Source organism: Pithys albifrons, chromosome 2 (assembly GCF_047495875.1).
Source record: "Pithys albifrons albifrons isolate INPA30051 chromosome 2, PitAlb_v1, whole genome shotgun sequence".
Lineage (NCBI taxonomy): Eukaryota > Metazoa > Chordata > Aves > Passeriformes > Thamnophilidae > Pithys > Pithys albifrons.
In genome coordinates this window covers 117,482,168-117,501,919 of record NC_092459.1, presented here as the reverse complement: position 1 = coordinate 117,501,919, position 19,752 = coordinate 117,482,168, and the positions used below count along the sequence as shown (strand labels likewise).

Here is a 19,752-nt window from a genome sequence, read left to right as displayed (position 1 = left end):
TTGGCTCTTGAGGTTCAGCTGATCTATCCAGCATCCCTCCTATTGGAGGGGTCTGGGATGAGGGCTGGAAAGGCCAAAAAAGCCTCGAAAGAAAGAACTAAGAGACTTTTTTGTTCTTTTAGCAGCACAGAAGAGTGAGGCAGTTCCACGGCACAAACCCACTTCAAGAACTAATGCCAGAACAGGCATATTTATACAACTACATGGTTGTGTATTTATATAACCACATGGTTACAGTGCATATTAATTTATTACAATGTGATTAAAATATTCATGTTTGGGCAGTACATAGGCGTGGTTAGAGGCAGAGCTTTCTGGATTTTTCTCTTGGCATCGGTTCTTGGGGTATTTTGGGTGCTCCCCCTGGTTTTCAGCCTCAGTCCATACTCTTCCTCAGTTTGGCCTTCTCAACTATTTTTCATAAGTGTCTTTGCCAAAATTTTGCAAAAAATCTTGGCTTCCTACCATTTTGTTCTGTTAATGTCTGGCTTACTTTCATTTATGGCTTCTAATACATTGTACTTTGGTCTCTAATAATTGCTTGGGCCTGGGTACAGTGAGCAACAACAAGACAACCTCAGCCCTTCCTCTCTGTTTTTTTAGTAATGTGGGTTAAGCAATTCTGCCAGGCAGGCAGCACTTTGCAAGGCAGGGTTAGATATTTTACAAAACTGGGGGGCCTTTTTCTCTTTCAGGTGAGGTATTTAATAAAGTGAAATTATAACTTTATGGGACTTAGAAAGCCAGGGGAAAGTGAAGTTTGTATTAGATCTGTCAAGTGGTGTTTGGAATGTATGTAAGTCATAAGAAAAACATCATAAAGTAATAACATGTTCAGGAAGGCAAACAGTTTCCTTGCTGTAAATGCAGTACTGTCCTTTGGGATGTGGCAGTGTGGAAGGGACAGCTGGTGCCACAAGAGCTGTGTGTTCTTCCCTGGGGCCAGCCTGGCCCATCCCACTCGGAGCCTCCCCTGCCTTGGGCTGTTGTGTCTGGAGCTGCCTCTGGGCAGCTGAGCTGGGCTGGCTTTGGGCAGGGTGTGATGGAATAAATAATTCATATCCTGGGGCTTTTGGTGGCAGAGGGGCTGTGCTTCCTGGGGAGCACTGTCTGTGCATCCTCTGTGACAGCTGCAGGGGGCCTGTGCTGTGAGCACCACACTGTGGGGGCACCTCTGGGGGCTCTGGGCAGGTGGAAACCAGAGTGACTGCAACATCCTTGTGGTAATTCATCTCCTGCCTCCCCCCTGTTGTAGCTGTCTGTGTAATGCCAGAAATATAGAGCATTATCAAAGGAAGTCTTGACAAAGCTCAGGTTTTCAGCTTATAAAATTTAAGCAAACTACTAACCAGTGTAAACCACTTGTTTTCCTGCTCATCTGTGCTCTAATAGAACATTATGAAAACATTTTCCTGTTCTTTTGATTCGGATTCTAAGATGGCAGTCAGGTGGCACTCAGCAATAGGACAAGGGGGCTCAGGCTCAAGCTCTGCCAGGGGAAATTGAAGTTGGGGATCAGAAAAAAATTCTTTGCAGAGAGAGTGCTCAGGCATTGGAATGGGCTGCCCACAGAGGGGGTGGATTCACCATCCCTGGAGGTTTTTAAACTGAGATTGGCCGTGGCACTGAGTGCCATGATCTGGTAAAGGGACTGGAGTTGGACCAAGGGTTGGACTTGATGATCTCGGAGGTCTCTTCCAACCCAGTCAACTCTGTGATTCCATGTCTACTGTTATATCACAGTTGATTTTAAAAAAGCAGTGTGAGGTTGGAGGTTAAAAAGATGGATGTAGCTGCCTCCTTGGAAAGGTTGCAATTTCAATTAACAAATTAAGTAACATGGTGTAAAATCAAGGGGTGAAATGGAGCTGAACTTGCTGAATGCTTAACAAGAAAATTGCAAAACACTGTTACAAGCTAGAGACGAAAAGAAACCCAAAATTCTCCAACTTGTTGGCTTGTGGAGTATTCCAACAGTGGCATTTTAGGGAAAGGTAAATTTATATACAGTCACTGCAACACTGGCAGTGTTAAATATTGTCCCTCAGTCTTGCTCAGAGCTCTACAAATTGGTGATGCTTCTTTTTAATATCTCCATTTTTTAAAAAATTGGAAATGGCAGCTTCTCAGTGAGCCTTCTTGGATTTTATTCACTCTCTTAACTGTTCAAAGAGATTTGTAAAGTAAGGGAGACTTTTGAGGAAAATAGCAGAATCCCAGCGGGGATTGAAGGCATTCACTCTGGTTTGGTCTGGCATTATTTTTAGCTCTTGCACAATAAATTAAGCTGTTCTCCTGTGTAAGTCTCTCAGCTACAAGGAGGAGGTGTGGCAGTGTGAGTGTTGGTGCTCCTGGGGCTGTTGTGTATGGCTGAACGTGGGTACCAGCAAACAGAAGTGTTGCCTTCCCAATTCCTGGCTGGGTTTGTCCCCTGCTCCTGTGGCTGTTGGGCTTTGCCCAGGCTGTAACAACAAGGGCTTTTGTGAAGCTGGATGGGTCAAGTGTGATAATTCATTGTGGCCTCTCAGTGCTTTGCAAAGGCCACGGTGAGGGTTTGAGGAAGGTTTGGAGGTGTCAGTGTGATGGTCAGAGGCAGCATCTGCAGGTGTCTGTTTTACACATGGTTCATGTGAGTGGTGGGTGCTGAGCTGCTCCATCAGCCTGAGGTGATTCCCAGCGGGAGCAGTTCCCCCTGGCCTGAGCTTCCTGTGGCCTTGCATTCAATAGCTGTGCAGTGAACTGGCTGTGCCATTCTGTGCAAGGAGTGGGGTTAGCCAAGATTCCTGCCCTGCCTGGTGAGCCAGCTTGTCTCCTGCAGAGGCTGATGGATTACAGGGAGAAAATACAATGGGCCTCTTAGCTGCCTCTGGCTTTCTGGGATGTGTGCTGCTCTGGGAGGACTGGCTTAACTGGAAATTCCCTTTGTCTTCTGCCTTCTGTGGGTCAGTGTGCACAGAAAAGCTTGTTTAAGTTACTGGAATGGCTGAATTTGGTTTTACTTTTCATTTGCTTCTTTACTTTGGACCAAATGACTGCAATGCTGCTCAGATTTGTCTGATAAGATCTCTGAGAGAAGCCAAAAGTTACTTGCCTGACATGGTTTAGACAGAGAGGTTTGCTGATAACTTTTAATGAAAATATACTTGTGATCTCATGTTGAAATTATTAAACTCTCCTTGAAGGTTACCAAAGTGATTAACAGGAAAATGCACAACAGATCTTGGCACTGTATATGACAAAAAAACCCCAACTCCAGGCTTGGTTTCTCTCCTTCTGGGATAATTCCTCCTCCTCAAAGTAATAGGTGAAGACATTTAACATAGATCAGATATCGATGTCAAAGTAAGTTTGAGGTACATGGGGCCAAGTTCTGTGTTAATGTAGAAGTGATCATGACTAGTTTGCATTAAAATCTTGCCAAAGACATCCAGAGTGTGGTGATTAACAGAGAAGTCATTTTTCTCCAGTTTATATAGACATGCAGCACCAAGATGTGTATTTGAGGCTTATTCAGAGGTGAGACCCCCAATATCTGTAATATCTCAGATCCTGCTAATTTGCCCTTGCTGCTGACATGCTTTGCAATATCCCTTGGGTTGTGGGTTCCCTGGGGAAGTGCTGGCCCTGGGAGCAGCAGGGAGGGAAGGAGTAAACAATGAACAGCATCCCTGAGACAGCTGGCTTTAAAACATGAGTCAGGCCCTGGTTGTGATTAACCCTCTCCCTGGCTAAGGCAGTTCCATAATGTGTCATTCCCTGTGCTGGGCAGCAGGGAGCACGGCCCCTCCTCTCCCCACACCTGAGCAGGTGCGTTGGTTTCTCTGTGTCCTTCACTCCTGCTGCCTTTAGTCCTCCGGGTATAACCCCTCCCTTGGCTTGGATTTGTGGGGCCACTGAACAGAGGGGCAGAAATTGCCCTCCCTTGCACTTTGCCTTGTTCTCCCTCTCCAATTTCCCTCCCTTTTGCTTGTGGCTTGAGTCTTCTTGGCCTTGTCCTGCCCCAAAATATGAGTCATGCTTCCCAAGGAAGAACTTGGTGTATTTTCCTCCATGTATTTTCCTCCAGCACCTTTTCTCCCCCTTAGCAAGGCCTTGGTGGCTTTTGCTGAAGCTCAAATGCTCAGTGTGCTTTGGTTGGGGTTTTTCACAGGCCAGACTGATTCAGACCATGTCAAATCCCGAGGTTTTATTGTGCAACAATAAACCCTATAAATTTTCTTTACAGATTCCTCTTTTCCTCTTGGGCTCTGGCAGCAGGAGCAGAGGTGTAGGGACAATGGAATGGGAGGTGTCTCTACTACCCAGGCTGTTGGAGGCTTTACCTACATGTGAAATTTAGGCTTATAAAAACAAAGATTGTCAGTAAAGTGTTCTTAGTCCTGAGGATTGTAGAGAAAACCTTGAAAACTGTGGCTAAAGTTCTTCCCAAAAGCTCAGAAGCCTGACAGCAACAAGGAAGAATTCCACATTTCCTCTGCAAATGTGGAAATACCAAGATTTATGAAAATTGGACAGTGCTGTTGCAGAAGGCAACATATTTTGGAGGTGTTTTATAAATATTTGCAAGCCTAGTCTATATGCTGTAAATACAGCCTTCAAAAAGATACTTCTCTGCAGTATCTTATCCTAAACAAAGGGAAATTAAGTATAAACAAGCCAGTGCCTTTATTTTGTTTCCATCTAAATAAAAGCACACATTTCTCTTGTTCCACTTAGGTGACACTGTGCTTGCGGTGAAGGGAATAATCCTAACCTGTCTAGTTCACCAGGTAGTGATGCTGTACTGGCATTGTATTTACATTTTCTGATATATAATAATATACTATCCATGTTATATAAATATTAATGGCATTTCCCTGTCCTTTTCTAGCACTGTAGACTGTAAATTTCACCAGTATCAGGATAAAAGTTTAGCCTTTTGCATACAAGAAATGAACTATTGCCGGGATAGTTTTCATATTGTAGGGAAATATTGCATTGAGAGAATAATGCCAAGCAGGCTGTTTATTTTAGAGAAAGCTGTTTTATAGCATAGGTTGGAGTTAAAAATAACCTTCTGATTCCCTGAATACAATTAATTTATTTCCTTGGTATTCCAAGCATTGTGATTTTCAGGGCTGTGCCAGCATTATTAATTATGATTATTAATCATGCCACTTGGTGCCCTGGTTTAGTTGACGTGATGGTGTTTGGTCCAAGGTTGGACTTGATGATCTTGGAGATCTTTTCCAGCCTTGTTGACCCTGATTGTCCTGTGTTAGAGGGTGAGGCTCCTTAAATAACATTTCCAGAGCACTCCCCGGGTTTGGCCTGGTCGGGACGGGTTCTGCCCAGGTGCCAGGCAGGAGCGTGTTCCTGCCTGGAATGCTGTGCCCAGCCAGGCTGTTTCTGAAGGACCCGGTCTGGGATAGAGCAGAGCAGCTCCTTGGCTGTTGTTTTCCAGAGCCCTGTTGAATAGGAAGAGCTCTGTTGCCGTGGTGATGAGCCAGCCTCGGTTAGCGGGGCTCCTTCTGGGTAATGCGGTGAGAAAAGGGAGGGAATGGCAGATCCGGTTGTTTCGGCTCCCAGGAGTAAACACCGGGACAGTGGGGATAGAGCAGCTGTGCTTCGGTGGGGACGTGTCAGGAGCTTCTGCCCTGGGCGGGGAGGTTGTGCAGCTCATAAATCTGGGATTATCCACGACTCAGAGCATGGCCAAGAGCCTCTTCATGGCCTGCAGTGCTTGAGTGGGAGAGAGACTTTTTGTAAAGGCCTGGAGTGACAGGACAGGGGGGAAGGGCTTCTGACAGAGCAGGGCTAGATGGGATATTGGGAAGGAATCCTTCCCTGGGAGGGTGTGCAGGCCCTGGCACAGGGTGCCCAGAGAAGCTGTGGCTGCCCCATCCCTGGAAGTGTCCAAGACCAGGTTGGACAGGGCTTGGAACAACCTGGGCTGGTGGGAGGTGTCCCTGCCCATGCCAGTGGGTGGGTTTTGAGGTCCCTTCCCACACAGCCATTCTGTGAAATAAAGCATGGTGGGGAATGGCTGTTTGGAGCTGAGCTCTTGTTCTGGGCTCCTTGGAGCAGCCAGTGTGGGGATGTAGCTGTGAACATTGCAGAGTAACCTTCAGCCCTGGTGTCCTGTGACAGGAATGTCCTTATTTGCTTCAGACAAGTGAGGTGGAGGGTGTCTTCACACTCCTGAGGAGCAGTGGGCAGGAGCAGTGAATTTTAAAGTGCATGCTATAAATGACAAGCTAAACCTCCAAATGCTGGTGATTGTAGCTCATCTCCTGCACACCCTGAGATCTGAAGTGAAAGGAAATTAGGAAGGCTGTGGAGCAGGAGGAGGGCACAGACCTTGTCTTAACTGTTATCTGGGTACTTGTAAGTTAATGCTATTTTTAAAAAGACCAGTGTTAGTGAAGAGATTGGAGATGGCATTAATGCCCACGAGATAAATGAGGTAACAACTGTAACTTCGAGGAAATCCTCATTTCCTGCTTTCTTAGCTTGTAAAAAATGTGCCTCTTCATAGCATTGGTGACCAGGATCTGACTTGAGCTCAGAGATGGGTGAGGAAAGTCCTCGCTTTCTCCCCTACTTCTGCATTAAATAAGGAATAAAATACTCATCCTATGAAGAGTTTCCATGGAGCTGGGTTGCTCTAGCCAGATTTTCAGTTGTGTGCCCCATCCTTATGTGACTCTGTGGAGCTGAGATGGATCAGGGTTCAGTTATTTCTTCACACATGGAACTTGGGAGGTGGAAGCAGCCAGGTGTGAATTTTTGTTGTGATCCTTTTGGCTTTGTCAGGGTAAGCTGACCTTCAAAATGGGAATGGAAAAGGAAATACTCTTTTCACTTCTGTTATCACACTTAAAACAATAACCTTTACTACTTTTAGAATATTAATTCAGTATCTCAAATACATGTTCTTCTTTTTCCCTCAAGGACATCCAATTTCATTAGAGACTTTCCTGGTCAACAAAAAGGACCTTTTTGGTTTTTTTTCCCTAATATGGAAGAAAATGGGCAGCTCTGTCCTTGGGTGTCTTTCTGTCTATTGGAATATCTGGTTTGCCTTGAGGGCTCAGCACAACATGGGAAGTTGGGTTCTGTTTCACTCCTGTTCCTGTGTTGTATTCCATATGGGAAAGGCTCCATCTAAAGCAGAGGAGGAGGGAGGTTGTTCACAACATGAAGCAAAGAACGAGAGGTGTGAAGATGTGGGAACATCTGACAAAAACTGCTTGGAGTTTCTCAGTGCTGAATTAAGGCCAGTCACACTTGGAACAGGAGATACCTGGCTCTGGTTTCTGCTCTGTGGGAAGGTGTTCCATGAAGAGCTTTTATCCGAGTGGTCAAATAGAACTGAAGGCAGGTGTGGAGTTGTCTGTGGAGAGGAATTAGCATAATTTGTGAGAGGATGGTTTGTCTCTGGTAAAAAATCTTGCACAAAGGGTCACCAGCTGTGTTTGTGTCTCAGGTGTGATACACTCATTTACTGGCTCAAGGTAAGCAATCTCTAAGCACAGTTCTCATTGTAAAGGCATCAGGATTAGGTCTCCCTGCAAGAATATTTCATTTTATAATGCTCGGTGTGATTTTGCAGAGGATTAATTAGCATAACTCAATAAGGCAACTTCTGTGGTCTTCAAATTGGTATTTAAATGAAGAATTATTTTTAATGCTGACCAGTTCTGTATCTGTACCAGTTTATGCATTATAAAAGGTGTTTGTGTGAAGGTATTTTTCCTTCAATATGGCACAGTAAATTCCTTTCCTTTTTTCTCTTTCTGAGGGTTTAGTTCAGCCAAAAATGCTGACCCAGTATTTCCTGTAAACAAACCTCTAAGCACTTACCTGCTGCAATTCCAGTGTTTGGATGTGCAGTTTGCAGGGTGCCTGTAGAACATCCAGCATCCGTTACAAATCAGGATTACTTTGACATCACTTGGATTTTTGTTTGCTATGGGTTTTTTTGCTGGTTTGGAACTCATTAATTTTCATTTCAGTTCCCATTCTGAGTTGCCAGCAGAGGGTAACTGGCAGCTGGAATTCTATTTTCATGCTATTTTAAATTATGAGTGGTTTTAGGTCCTTGCTGAAGTGTAGTATTGAACCTGCAAAGGTAATTATACCTATTTTAATTCTATTAGTAGTGTTTAAAAGGGATCATTACAGTAAATCAGCTTTCCCCTTTTTGTCAGCTGTGTTTTTATGTAATATTGTGTAACACTCCCTGAAATGCTGATGCCTTTTAAATAGCTTGGCTTGGTTTGAGAAAGGGAGGGAGCACAGAAAACAAAATACTTGGGGGAGTTTCCTTATTGAAAGATGCTTTTTATGGCTCTTAAATAAAAAAGGAGGGGAAGGCATGGCAGGAGAATAACAAAGCCCAGACACAGAGTTTGTGCTAACCCTGTGTTGTTTCTCTGCAGGAAGTCCTGGCTGAGCAAGGTGGGCAGCCCCAGCTCCCGCATCGACCGCATCAACTTCTCCAATGAAAAGGAGATCCCCAAGCTCGACTTCTCGGGGTTTAGCACCAGATACTGACCCAGGGGACACCCCAGAGCACAGCCCTGACACTTCTGCTCCATGGTGTGTCCTGGGCCTCCAGCCACTGTCACAAATGCACTAGACAGAAACATAAATGCTCCCTGTTCCCATGAAGTAAGAATTCCTAGTTTTGCTGTGCTACGCCAAGAATGTCAACGTTTAGCATCTAAAATGCTGATATCTAATTTATTGCAGCTTGAAAGACAGATAAATGCTTAAGTGTCAGTGGTTATCTGTGCACAGTGAGACTTGTTACATACCACCAGATGGTACCTGATCTTTACACTGTGACTCATATTTTAGATTCAAAATAATAAATTTGTGTTGCAGTTTGTAACCTCACCAAAAATACTAAATTGAAGAGCTGTTACATTGAGAGATTTATTGTAACATTTCTGTGCTAAAGATGATGCTCTTTGGGGTAATTAAAACGTAACGGTAACTTGAAATAAATATAAACTGTCTCAAACTGGGATTATCTAGCCAGCTCTGGTTTAAAATTGTCCATAATAATGCAGATAAGTCTTGGAACCTGATGATGAAATGTGTGGCCTCTCACTCACCCTGTTTTTTCCCTGCATACCTCCAGCTCACATCCATAGTGACTGTAAAGGATGTTTTGATCTCTTTGCTTTTTTGAAGTGCTCACTAGAATTGAAGATCTCCGTGGGGTTCCTTGTGTGGGTGTGTTTTGCTCCTGAGTGAAGGCTGTGTGGGAACGTGGTCCCTCCTGCTGCTCCTCCTCCTGTCCCTGCAGGAAATGCTGGGCCAGCCTGTGCAGCAGCAGCTCTAGTTCTCACATCAGGGCTCTCTCCACAGGCCCCACAGGGTCAGTCAGGGCTGGGCTGACCCTCACCCTCCCTGCTGCAGCCCCTGGGGCAGGGTTAGGACACCCCAGCAGACTCCATGAGGGTTCTGAGGCTGGTACTGCCCCTGGCTGCTCTGTCCCCCTTGCTAGGGCAGGTGGTGCCAACTCAGGCAGCTTCACCAAATCTGCACTTCATGGTTTTAATGTCAGAACAGACACTCCTCTGCCCTTCTCCATCTGTGCAAGGTGTGCATAGGAAGGTATTTCTGCTTATAATAGACTGATTTTCTTTGTTCCCTTGTGCATTAAGCAGCAAAATCTCTTCTCCAGAATTGGCAGGAGTTACTTTTAAATTGTGCTGTGCTTACAATCACCCCTTGTCAAAGGCATGGTCAGTGACTCTTGTTCAGCTCATGGTAAATGGCAAAGTTCAAGTATAGCAGGAGCTCAGTAGCTGTTCCATCCTCTTGGAAAGCTCTTTCCTGCCCAACAAAAGGAGTTTTATATTTTCCTTGGAGCAACCTGGCACAAGACACTCCTTTGGTCAAAGATTTCTCCAGTCAAGTTGCTTTGCTCATATTTTGGACAGCAAGGGAAAAGGAAGGCAGAGAACAAAGGGGGCATTAGATAGGGAGGAAGAGCAGCCAGAGATGGAATTTTGTCTGTGTTGGCAGGGGTGGGGCTGGGTGCTCAGAAGGACCTGGGAGTTTTACCCTGACTCCCCCAGAAAGGTAAGGCTTGAGGAGGGGGAAGCAGCCACTTAAAGTGCTTGGGTTTTCGGGGAGAAAATGTGTGAATAGAGAACTTTGGGAGGAAAAAAATGTGAATTTGTTAGAGCACCACTCCAAGGATTTGAGTGCCTTTCCTAACCAAGGAGGCTTTGCTGAGTAAATAAGCATTGCATGTGTGTCAGTGTTTCCCAGAAACTGAGCAGGATTTCCAGAGGAAAAGGGAAGGAGTGTATCACATTCCATACCTTCACAGTTCTAGGAAGTCTTAGGGCCAGTTGTCCTCTGTAGAATCTGGTTTATTGGGGGCATTTCTGTGTTGTTTTCACATGTTGCCTATTATTGCAACTAGCAAAGCCTTGGCTTGCCCTGTGTGCATTAATCTCCTCATTTCATCTCATCCTCAGATTGTTGCAGAGTCCTGAGCCCCAGACCAGCCCATTTGTGGAAGTGTAGTGTGTGCAGAACACAGAGCAGTGTCTCTAGATTTAATGAAAGCAGCATTGGTTGTGAGGAGCCAAAGGATTCCAGTGGTAAGACAGCAAAAAAGCAAGAGCAGTTGGTACTCGGACATCAGAACTGAGCTGAGATCTTGTTCCTGTTCTATCCATATTAATATCACTACATTGTGACTGTAGGTAGCCCTTAATTTCAGTTTTTACTTAGCTTTCAAAATGCAACGCAGCAAGAACAAATGTCTAGGCAGCTTCATTCTTGCTGTGTGGAAATAGTTTCTACCAAATAGTTTCTATCTAAATAGAAAGTTTCTATCTGTAGTTCCTATTCTACAAATAGTTTTTAATCTAAAAAAAGTTGAGACTTCTGGAAGTCCGTTCCCACTGTTTCCAAGTTGTTTGTGAATTCTGCACAATGCTCACTTTCTTGAGGGAAAATGCTGTGCCTGACTTGTACTCTAATTTAGTAAAGTTCACCCCATTAAACCTAAAGACCAGAGGTGTTAATTAAAATCAGAGGGTAACTCCTAAATAGCAGGCAATTTCAGAAATGTCTGGGTTTGTTTGTATTTGATTAAAGAATAGAAAATTGCATCTTCCCAAAGCAATGAGCAGACTGAGAATCCCCAGGATTCTCCTCAGGAATGATGTAATCAGGCATTATGCCTCGTGCTCCATATTTGTGGTGCTGTAATGCAGAACAGGGATGTGCTGCTGCTCCTACTCATTCCTGAGTCTCCATGCAGGGAGAAGCGTGGTGGCATCTCCTGCCATACTTTCTCCTGGGTGACACCAATCTGTCACTCTTTATTTCCTTCATGTCCTCAGGAGCTGCCTTGCTTGGCTTGTTTTCTTCTTAGAAAACTGTGGGCATGTTTGCTGCTGGAATCCTCTTACTAGACAGAGCAGAGTGGATTAGTGAGGAGAGCTCCCTGATTAATGCCTGGCTGCCAGTGCTCTGGAGGGCAGTGCTGCAGTGCCACAGGGGCAGGCACTGCTGCTGGAGCCTGGCATTGTTAAATTAGTGAGGAGAGCTCCCTGATTAATGCCTGGCTGCTCTGGAGGGCAGTGCTGCAGTGCCACAGGGGCAGGAACTGCTGCTGGAGCCTGGCATTGTTATTAAGTCTCAGCATACAGTGGCAATACCATCAGCTGGAATTCCTGTTGCATTGTTCATTCCTCCAGGCTCCTCTCAATCTGTGTAGTGGTTATAAGTATTGCTGTTAGGGGGGTCATTTCTGCCTCAAAACACACTGCAGGGGCTTAAAATAACTGCACTTGCCCCCAGTCCATTTGATATCAGTACTGACATAATTGGATAAAAAGTACTGATGTGGAAGATCAAAGGGGGAGTGACCTCAGTTTTGGTTAAAAGGGCTGCAGAAGTGGATTGGAAGGTTTGACTAGTCAAAATTCAGGATGATTTCAATAATTAGGAGGGGACTAGTTGTCTTCCACAATTAGGTGAATACACTGTAATAGTTAATTTGCCAAAGTGCAAATATAAGTGTTTAAAAGTAGTTTCTGATCAATCATCCCGTAAATCAGTTGTGAGATGTCTTTGTCCTTACCCCAGAAATGAGGAGTTACATTTGAATAGTGTTAATGGGGGAGTGGGAGAAGTTTTGGGCCCAAAATCCAACAAGCAGCTGAGTCTCTGATGCAAAGGCACTGTGGGCTCCCCTGTAGCTGTGCAAGTAGCTCCTTGGTGCTGGTTCCTCAGTGCTGTGATTCCTGTATTTTGGGAACATCAAAGGCTTGCAACACTTCTTCCTGCATTTGAGTTGTTCCTGAATGTGGACAAAGACACTTGATCAGTGTCAAAAATTCATTTTGTCCATCATAACCTTGTACTGGTGTGTGTTCCAGAAAAAAAGGGACAGTGCCCTGAGGATTTCTGGGACCAGTTCTGGATCTGCCATGCATTATCCCCAGGCTGAATCAGAGGAATACCCAGAATCCCTGGGTTCCTCCAGTAGCTGGAAGGTAACCTGGCATTCCCTGGGAACTGGCAGGGAGATAAAACAAACAATGTAGAGACACAAGTTCTGTGCTGGAGGCACTGACTTGTGTTCCACTGGAGTTGTGCCAGGGCCTTCAGTGAGAACAGTAATTGGTCATGCAACTGGAGGAGCTCGGAGCAGGGAAATGCATTATTAATGCACAGTGTTTGAGCAGGGGGAGACAAGATAGAGGCACTCAGGCAGTTCTTGGTGCTGCCTCTTTGTTTTCCTCATTACAGAAGGATCACTGTGGCTTCAGGAGCATTAGGAAAGCCTGGACTTTGTTGCATGAAGTCTGAAACCAAGGCAGGTACTCCCCATCCCAGACAGGCCAGTAATTCCCAGTGTGCACTTACAGAGCTGGGGTGCAAAGGTGGGAGCAGAGGCAAGGGCAGCCCCTCCAGGCCTTAATATAATACTAAAAATAAAATCTCAGCTGGTTATAGGGATGGTAAGTAGAGCAGGAAGACTGCAGGGACCAGAGTTCTAAGAAGATCCATGTGGAGAAATGTGCCTGTAATTGTGTTCTTGGAGCTGGACTCAATGGCACCACTGGAAATGAGTCCTTGGGGAGCAGCGTAAACACCAAGGGGTAGTGGGGAAGAGAGGCCTGGCACAAGGAAGTCTGTCTTGAAGGAGTTTTTGAGTTTGGGAAGGCCTTTATAAGCCAAAGATGAGGAGATGCTTTGAGTATGATACGTGACACTTCTGTAAGCTGAGCTGCTGCGAGGAGTTCAGTCACACTGGAGGAGAAATCCTGCTGCCAGGTAGGAAAACACAGGGGCTGTGTGTCTCCAGACAGTGAAGGGCTCTGCCAGCAGCATCTCTTCCCAGAAATAACTGTCTGCTGTCAGGAAACAGGCAGACAAAAAAACTGCAGAGCATGTTAAAGCTGGTTAATGACCCACAATGTAACTGGCAGAGCAAAAACCCTGTTCCGTTATCAGAGTCTGCTGACACTCTGGAAACAAAGTGATGACTAAATAGCAATGTGTGCTCCAAAGAGGGAGGGATACACCTCGATGAATAGGATTTAGGCACTGCTGATCACAGTTAAGCCACAGCCTGAATGCCATAGTGCTGATTCCTTACATTCATTGTGCAGCCAGTATAATCTAGCAGGCAGCAATGTGCCTGTGAGAAGGAGCAAACTATTTCTATTGTTTTAAACTTGGTTGTGGGCACAGACTGATTGACAAGGCCGTGCTTTCTCTTATTTCTGAAATACCACATTGATGTTTGTAACACTTTAGTCTGAAAGTCTGAATTCTTACATGGTACTGTTGAAAGGGACCATGAAACTCACCTCTGCTGCTTAAATTTTGAGGCTGTCTCAGCACCAAGGTGCAGGTTAAGTACCCTCAGGTGCTTAATTTGTGATCCAGGGTGTATTTTAATTGAGGGATGTCACTCCTTGTGTGTAAGACATGTTGGTGATGCCTCCATCATCCCTCTCTGGATGGCTGGCAGTGTGTGGGTGCTCCCAGCCTCTGTTTCAGTTTTTGTCCTGTGGCATAAATAATAGTTCATTTTCTGGTCTTAATACCCCTCAGAGTACACTGCAGCTCTGCACACAATTATTTGTAGAAATCATATATGAAATTACAATTTTGTTCTGACTCAGCCATAAAATTTACTCTTTGGGTGGCAGGAAATGTTGCACTCCTGAGCTGCCCTTCAGGGGGAATTCTGTAATGCTTTGGGAGGAAAGGAAAAAGGAACAGAATTAACCACAACTTGTGAAGGTTTTGACTTAGTCAAGGTACATCTAAAGCTCACCCAGATTCTGAATGAAATAACTGAATTGTCCTGAAAATCCTGAAGTAAGTCTCTGGTTGCTTTTTTAATTTCCAGAGAGTACTCAGGAAGTGTAGGGAATGAAAGCACATGGGAAAGCTGAGAGGGATTTTTGATGTATATCCTTTTTCTTTTATTCTGAAAGCCACAGCCAGGACTTACTTGCATTTTCTCCAACCTGTGTGTGGGGAATGGAGGCACTGAAAGCTGCGGTGGATGAGGCTGTGCTAATTAACACGTGCTTGAGGCAAGTGGCCAGAATTGCAAGTGCTGCTGAGTCCCAAGGGAAGGGCAGGGGTACATTAAGTTGCTTTGAAGCAAAGCCCTCAGAGAGAAGCTTTTTCCAGAGGTATAAAAGAGTTTGCAGAGCCAGAGCCATCCAGCTAAGGATGCCACAGAATCATCCATTCTGAACAACTTCAGCAATAATGAGGTGTCTTTGATGCCTTCACTGCAAAGAAGAAAAGAAAATGGGGTTTTCTCTCTGCTGCTGCAATCCAGGAGGCATTAACTTCTGGAAAGTAGAGGCTTCACCTTGGGTGCTGGTATTCCCCAAAGGAAAAGATGGAATGGCAGAGGTACAGTATTTAGTGTCAAACTGATGTGCCTAATAAGGGAAGTGAGGGGGAAATACCCTCTGAATTTTGAAAAGCTGCTTTAATTGAGGCAGCAAACAACCACAAATGAAAGATCTGCAGCCAAGAGAGAAATACTTGAGGGAGCAACCTATTTCCTAGTGACCTGAAGCAACCACTGAACTAATGCAATTGAAATAAGGATTCAGGAAAGAAAGTAAATCTTGCTACCTAGTAGAAAAATAGGTAAAAATCGGGATCTTTACCTCTTTGCTCCTGCTGCCACCTCTACTATCATGTACTTTTTGGCTGGATTGGTACATGTAGTACTTGCTGTTCAGTGGTTGTGGACTATTTGGTTATGGTTTTCTGTGTTACAATTGTTACAGAAAATGTTGCTTTCAGTGATACAAATCCTACCAATTCATGGCTTCACACTTTCCCACTGATTTATTTCTCCTCCAACATCTTTTCTCATGTTTTGCACAGCTGAGCTGTGATCCATCTCTGTGACAGAGATATTTATTCTTAGTTCAAGATGGAATTTCACACTCCTGTTCCTAGGTTACCATTTTCCTTTACCCGGGACCTGGATATTTGGATGTATGATATTGGCAACTCCAAATTTCAAGTAGAGCAACCAGAAAACAGAAGCACTTAGGCAGCTCATGCTGTCCTTTAGAAGCTGGTGCTGAGCTGTGAAGTGTAAGGACCATGCACAGGCTGTTCTACTCTGAGCTGCCTCCATGATTGTTTTTCCCCAGTCCTTTATTGCTTCAGATTAGAGTTGTCATATCCTAGTGGCTAATTCCTCTGTGTTTTCCAGCTCCCTGGAGTCTGGGGTCAGCTGGAGTTTTATAGCCTGTGAACTCCCAGAAACCTCTGCCCCTCTGGGATTTGCCTCTCCACTCTGTTCAGGCTTTCAGCCCTGACAGAGCTCCCTGTGCAGAGCCTGTGCAGACACAGCCCAGCCTTGGCTGCTGCTCAGTGCTCTGCCCCAGCTCTCCCTCCCCTGTGGCTGCCCTGCCTGGCCCAACAGCCCCACACTCCATTGAATGGTTGGGGGTGATCCTTCCTGACAGTGGAACCCCCTGGGAGTGCATTAGCCAGGCATGCAGAAAGGGGAGTGCCTGTCTGGCATAATAAAATAAACACACAAGTGGAGAAATCACCAGCCAGAGCTGGAGCTGGGGCTGCCCTCCTCATCCATCCTCATCCCACTGTGCTCCAAACCCCTCCCCTCCCTGGTGTGCTCAGTCTCTGCATTCCCTGAATATTGAAAGCTTTTCCATAAAGCTCCAGGAGCCTTTATTTATTTTCTTTCTGCAGGCATCTAGTGGGTTTTCTTCTGTTCAAGTTGCTCTCTTTCATGATGATGAAAATGTTCATATTAAAGTGAGGTCATACATGTCCAGGCTTAGGGAAATTGAATCCCTGAGCTGGCCCATCAGTTTAGCTCAGAGTCAAGTAAGTTTAATCCCAGAAAACCAAATTACATGAACCAATCTTATTTCTTCATCCCACTTTACAGTAAACAGTGTTATTAGATCCTAGAACTTCATTTATCCCTCCCTAGCCACCTCTAGCTCCTTCCCTGAAGCCCCCACTAAATCCCTCCCTGACTGCAGCCCACAATCCTTTCAGAGGCAATTGGCTTACAGCAAACAAGTGGGGCCCAGTTTGCCACCTCCCTGCCCTTCTGCCTTCTGAGAAATCCAGAATGACTAAATCCCTCCACAAGGCACCAAGCTTGGCAAGGTGCTTCATTTTTACCTCTTGCTGTAGGTGCAGTAGCCAATTTTCTCCATACCTTCCTAGGCAGTGCCCCCACTTACATTTACAGACACATTTCACTTGGGATTCTAAACAATTCTGTCATTGAGAGGGCTGAAATCCACCTGTGACCAGGTAAGTGGCTCCAATGACACATTAGGAGCTGTAAATGCAGAACCCAAAGCCTCCCATGCCCCTTAGGTGTGCTTACATTGTCTTTTAAATGTGTGTGTATGGGAAGAAAGGCACAGGAAAATTTGAACTTGTGGCCTTGTCTATTTTACCAGGGAAATCCATTTTCATTTCTGCCCTCCATGAAATTGGTGGATTCCCTTTTTTCTTGAGCTTAAATTTATTGCTGTCTCCTTTCTGGGTAAGTTATTTCTTAGGAGTAAATGAGCTTTCTGAAGGAAATATGGGCTAAAGTTGTGCAGTCACAAGAGGAGCAGTGTCCAAAAGGGTAATTTAAACCGAGGATGGGTGCTGTGGCTTATGCCACAGAGCAATGTCTCCCAGGCACTGGAAGTGGGTCTGGCTGTAGAAACATCCCCCTGGAGATGGGGTTCCTCCTTTGTAGCTCTTTGCTGCTTGGAGCTGAAAGAGGCTGTTAACTGGAAATAGGGGAGAATTACTCTGGACGGGTTGTTTTTAAGGCTGTGCGTGCTCATACAGTGCTTGGAGTGTCAGCTCAGCTCCCTGGTGCTGGACATGCTGGGTAGGGCGCAGGGGGGTAAAACCTGCTGATGCTGTAAGGTGAGAATGGAGAGCCCAAACCGCGGACTGGTGTGATTGCCCTGGGAGAAACGCCATCTGTCTATCCATCCAGGCCTTTTATCCCGATCAGTGCCCGTTCCTTCCCCCTGCCTGTGCCCAGCGGCCGGGACGGAGGCGCTGCCCGGCGCTTCGGGGGCGAGCTCCGCACAGCTCCCGCTCCGTGCTGAGAGCAGGGGCGTTTCCAGCCGCAGGGACGAGCGAGGACTGGCATAGGAGGGCCCTGGAGCCACTGCGGCTCAGCCGGTGCCGGCAGACGCCGCCGCACTCTCCTTTCCTCTGCTCTCCTCCCTGGAGCCTGAGGCTTCCCAGCACCGGAGTGCTGCCAGCCAGGCTGGCAGAGATGCGGGCGCAGCCTGCTGTCCGTGCCCGGTGTGTCTCCAGGCGCTAGCGGGGCAGGCACACCCTGCCTGCCTGAGGAGGGATTCAGGCACACACAGCCTGCTGTCCGTGCCCCGTGTGTCCCCAGGAGGAGGGCAGGCACAGGAGGGATTCAGACGCAGCAGCTTGGGATATGGAGCACGTGCAGGACGAGGCTGGAGCCTCCAGGGTTACCTGGGTGTGTGCAAAGTGGTGTGATTATTTATCCCTCTGAGAAACAGGGAAGGTTGTCCAGGCACTGCAGTGCTGCTGGAATTGAAGCTTGACTGGCTGTGTGGGCAGTCAGTGTCCAGCTTCACCTGGGGGTCCTGTCCCTCGGGTCTCCTCAGAGCTGGGACTGGTCTGGGGAGCACTGGGGTGTGGGGAGGTTTCTGTCCCTTATAGGAGCTTTTCCTGTGTGAGCTCTGGAGGGATTTGGAGGCTTCAGGCATGGACTGGCCACTGGTGGGCTCAGCAGAGTGTTAGCAAAGAAACCCGAACCAAACAACAACATAGACAGAAAAAGAAGAGAAAGGATTTGTTCCATAAACCTCAGTGTCCAACCGGGAACTGAGGTTGCAATACCAGAGCACTGTTTTGGGACTTGTAATTGAGATGTGGTTGTTTTCTGTAGATACATTTCTCAAAGGTAATTTTTCTGTCAAACTGGCTATTTTGTATGTCTTTTCTCTCATTTCTCTCTCTTTTTTTTTTTTTTAATGTAGCTACTCACACTCTGGATAAACAGTTTCACAGAGCTTTCCAAATCCAAAGATGGGGATGTCATACAAATTAATCTTTTGAAGGGAGGTATTTCCTGGAAAAGCCTTCTAAAGAATTTTTTTTTCATTAGTGAGTCCCTCATTACAGGATTAAAAGCTAAGCTACTTCTTCCCTCATTTCTTCCACAAATTAGGTTTTCATAAGACCTTTTATGTGTTTTTCTAAGTATTACAGGTCTTGCCTCTTCTGGCAGAAACAAATGTTAATAACACTAATGACTTTGCACTAATTAACTACTTTTGGGATCTGTTGCTGGGAAAGTTTAGGAATTCCTCCTTTCACAGCTTTTTACTGTCATAGCCTAAGTGTAGCTGGAAATATTCAGGGCCACATAATAAAGGAATGTCACTGACCACTTTGGGTCCAGTGGTCATGCTCAGCAGTGACAAAACATGCACAACAAGGAAATAAAAAAGGTTTGTCCCTTGGATGAAGTGTGGAATTTCTGATATATTCTGAATTCCAGTGCCAAAGGTCATTGGTGTTGCAATCCCTGTCTGAAAAATTGCTGGGCAGTGTCTGATGTTCTTACAAGGGTCTCATCTAAGGAGATAATTTCCCCCATGGAGATTTCATTATTACTTCATTTAACACTCTGGAACAAGTGGAAAAGAGTAACAGTTAACTTGAACTTTCTAACAATGGTGTTTATATACCTGTTTTCCTAGACAGGAGAGCCATGGTCATGCAGTTCAACACCGGTTTACAAGCAGTAATTCCTGGTTACATGAGAACATACAAGTAAAACTAAAACAGAAACATAGAAGATGTTCAAGCAATTGAACTGGAGCAGGTTCAGTTGGGGTGAGGATGAAAATCACATTGTGGAAAGAGCCAAACTGGGGAGAAGAGACCAGTCCAAATGTGGGACAAGAGGACCTGTATCTTTTTTAAACCCATTCCAAAAGAAACAAAAGTATTTGAGAATGTTGTTGCTATTTCTGGTTATGTTATAGGGTAAATGTCCAGGGTCACAGAGGAACTTAAAGGATAAGATTTGAAAAAGAAAGACTGGGGTTCTCTTGGCCAAGAGATCAATGACTGCAACTGAGGTGAGGTTTGACTTCCTGAGCAGCAGGCTCTGGCCTGACAATGTAGGAGTGATTAATAACAGAGAGAACATGTAATAGCAGAGTTGCTGCAAGAGCACGTTTGTTG

The 19,752-nt window shown here is 45.5% G+C and overlaps 1 protein-coding gene across 1 annotated transcript in view; it reads left to right on the top strand.

Moving 5' to 3' along the window:
• The window catches only part of ACYP2 (acylphosphatase 2), a 34,031-nt gene extending 25,015 nt beyond the window's left edge, over positions 1–9,016 (top strand). Inside the window, exon 4 of the mRNA XM_071582258.1 lies at positions 8,424–9,016. Within this exon, the coding sequence (XP_071438359.1) occupies positions 8,424–8,538 (115 nt within the window). The 3' untranslated portion in view covers positions 8,539–9,016. The remainder of the gene's footprint in view (positions 1–8,423) is intronic.
• The last annotated feature ends 10,736 nt before the right edge of the window (positions 9,017–19,752 follow it).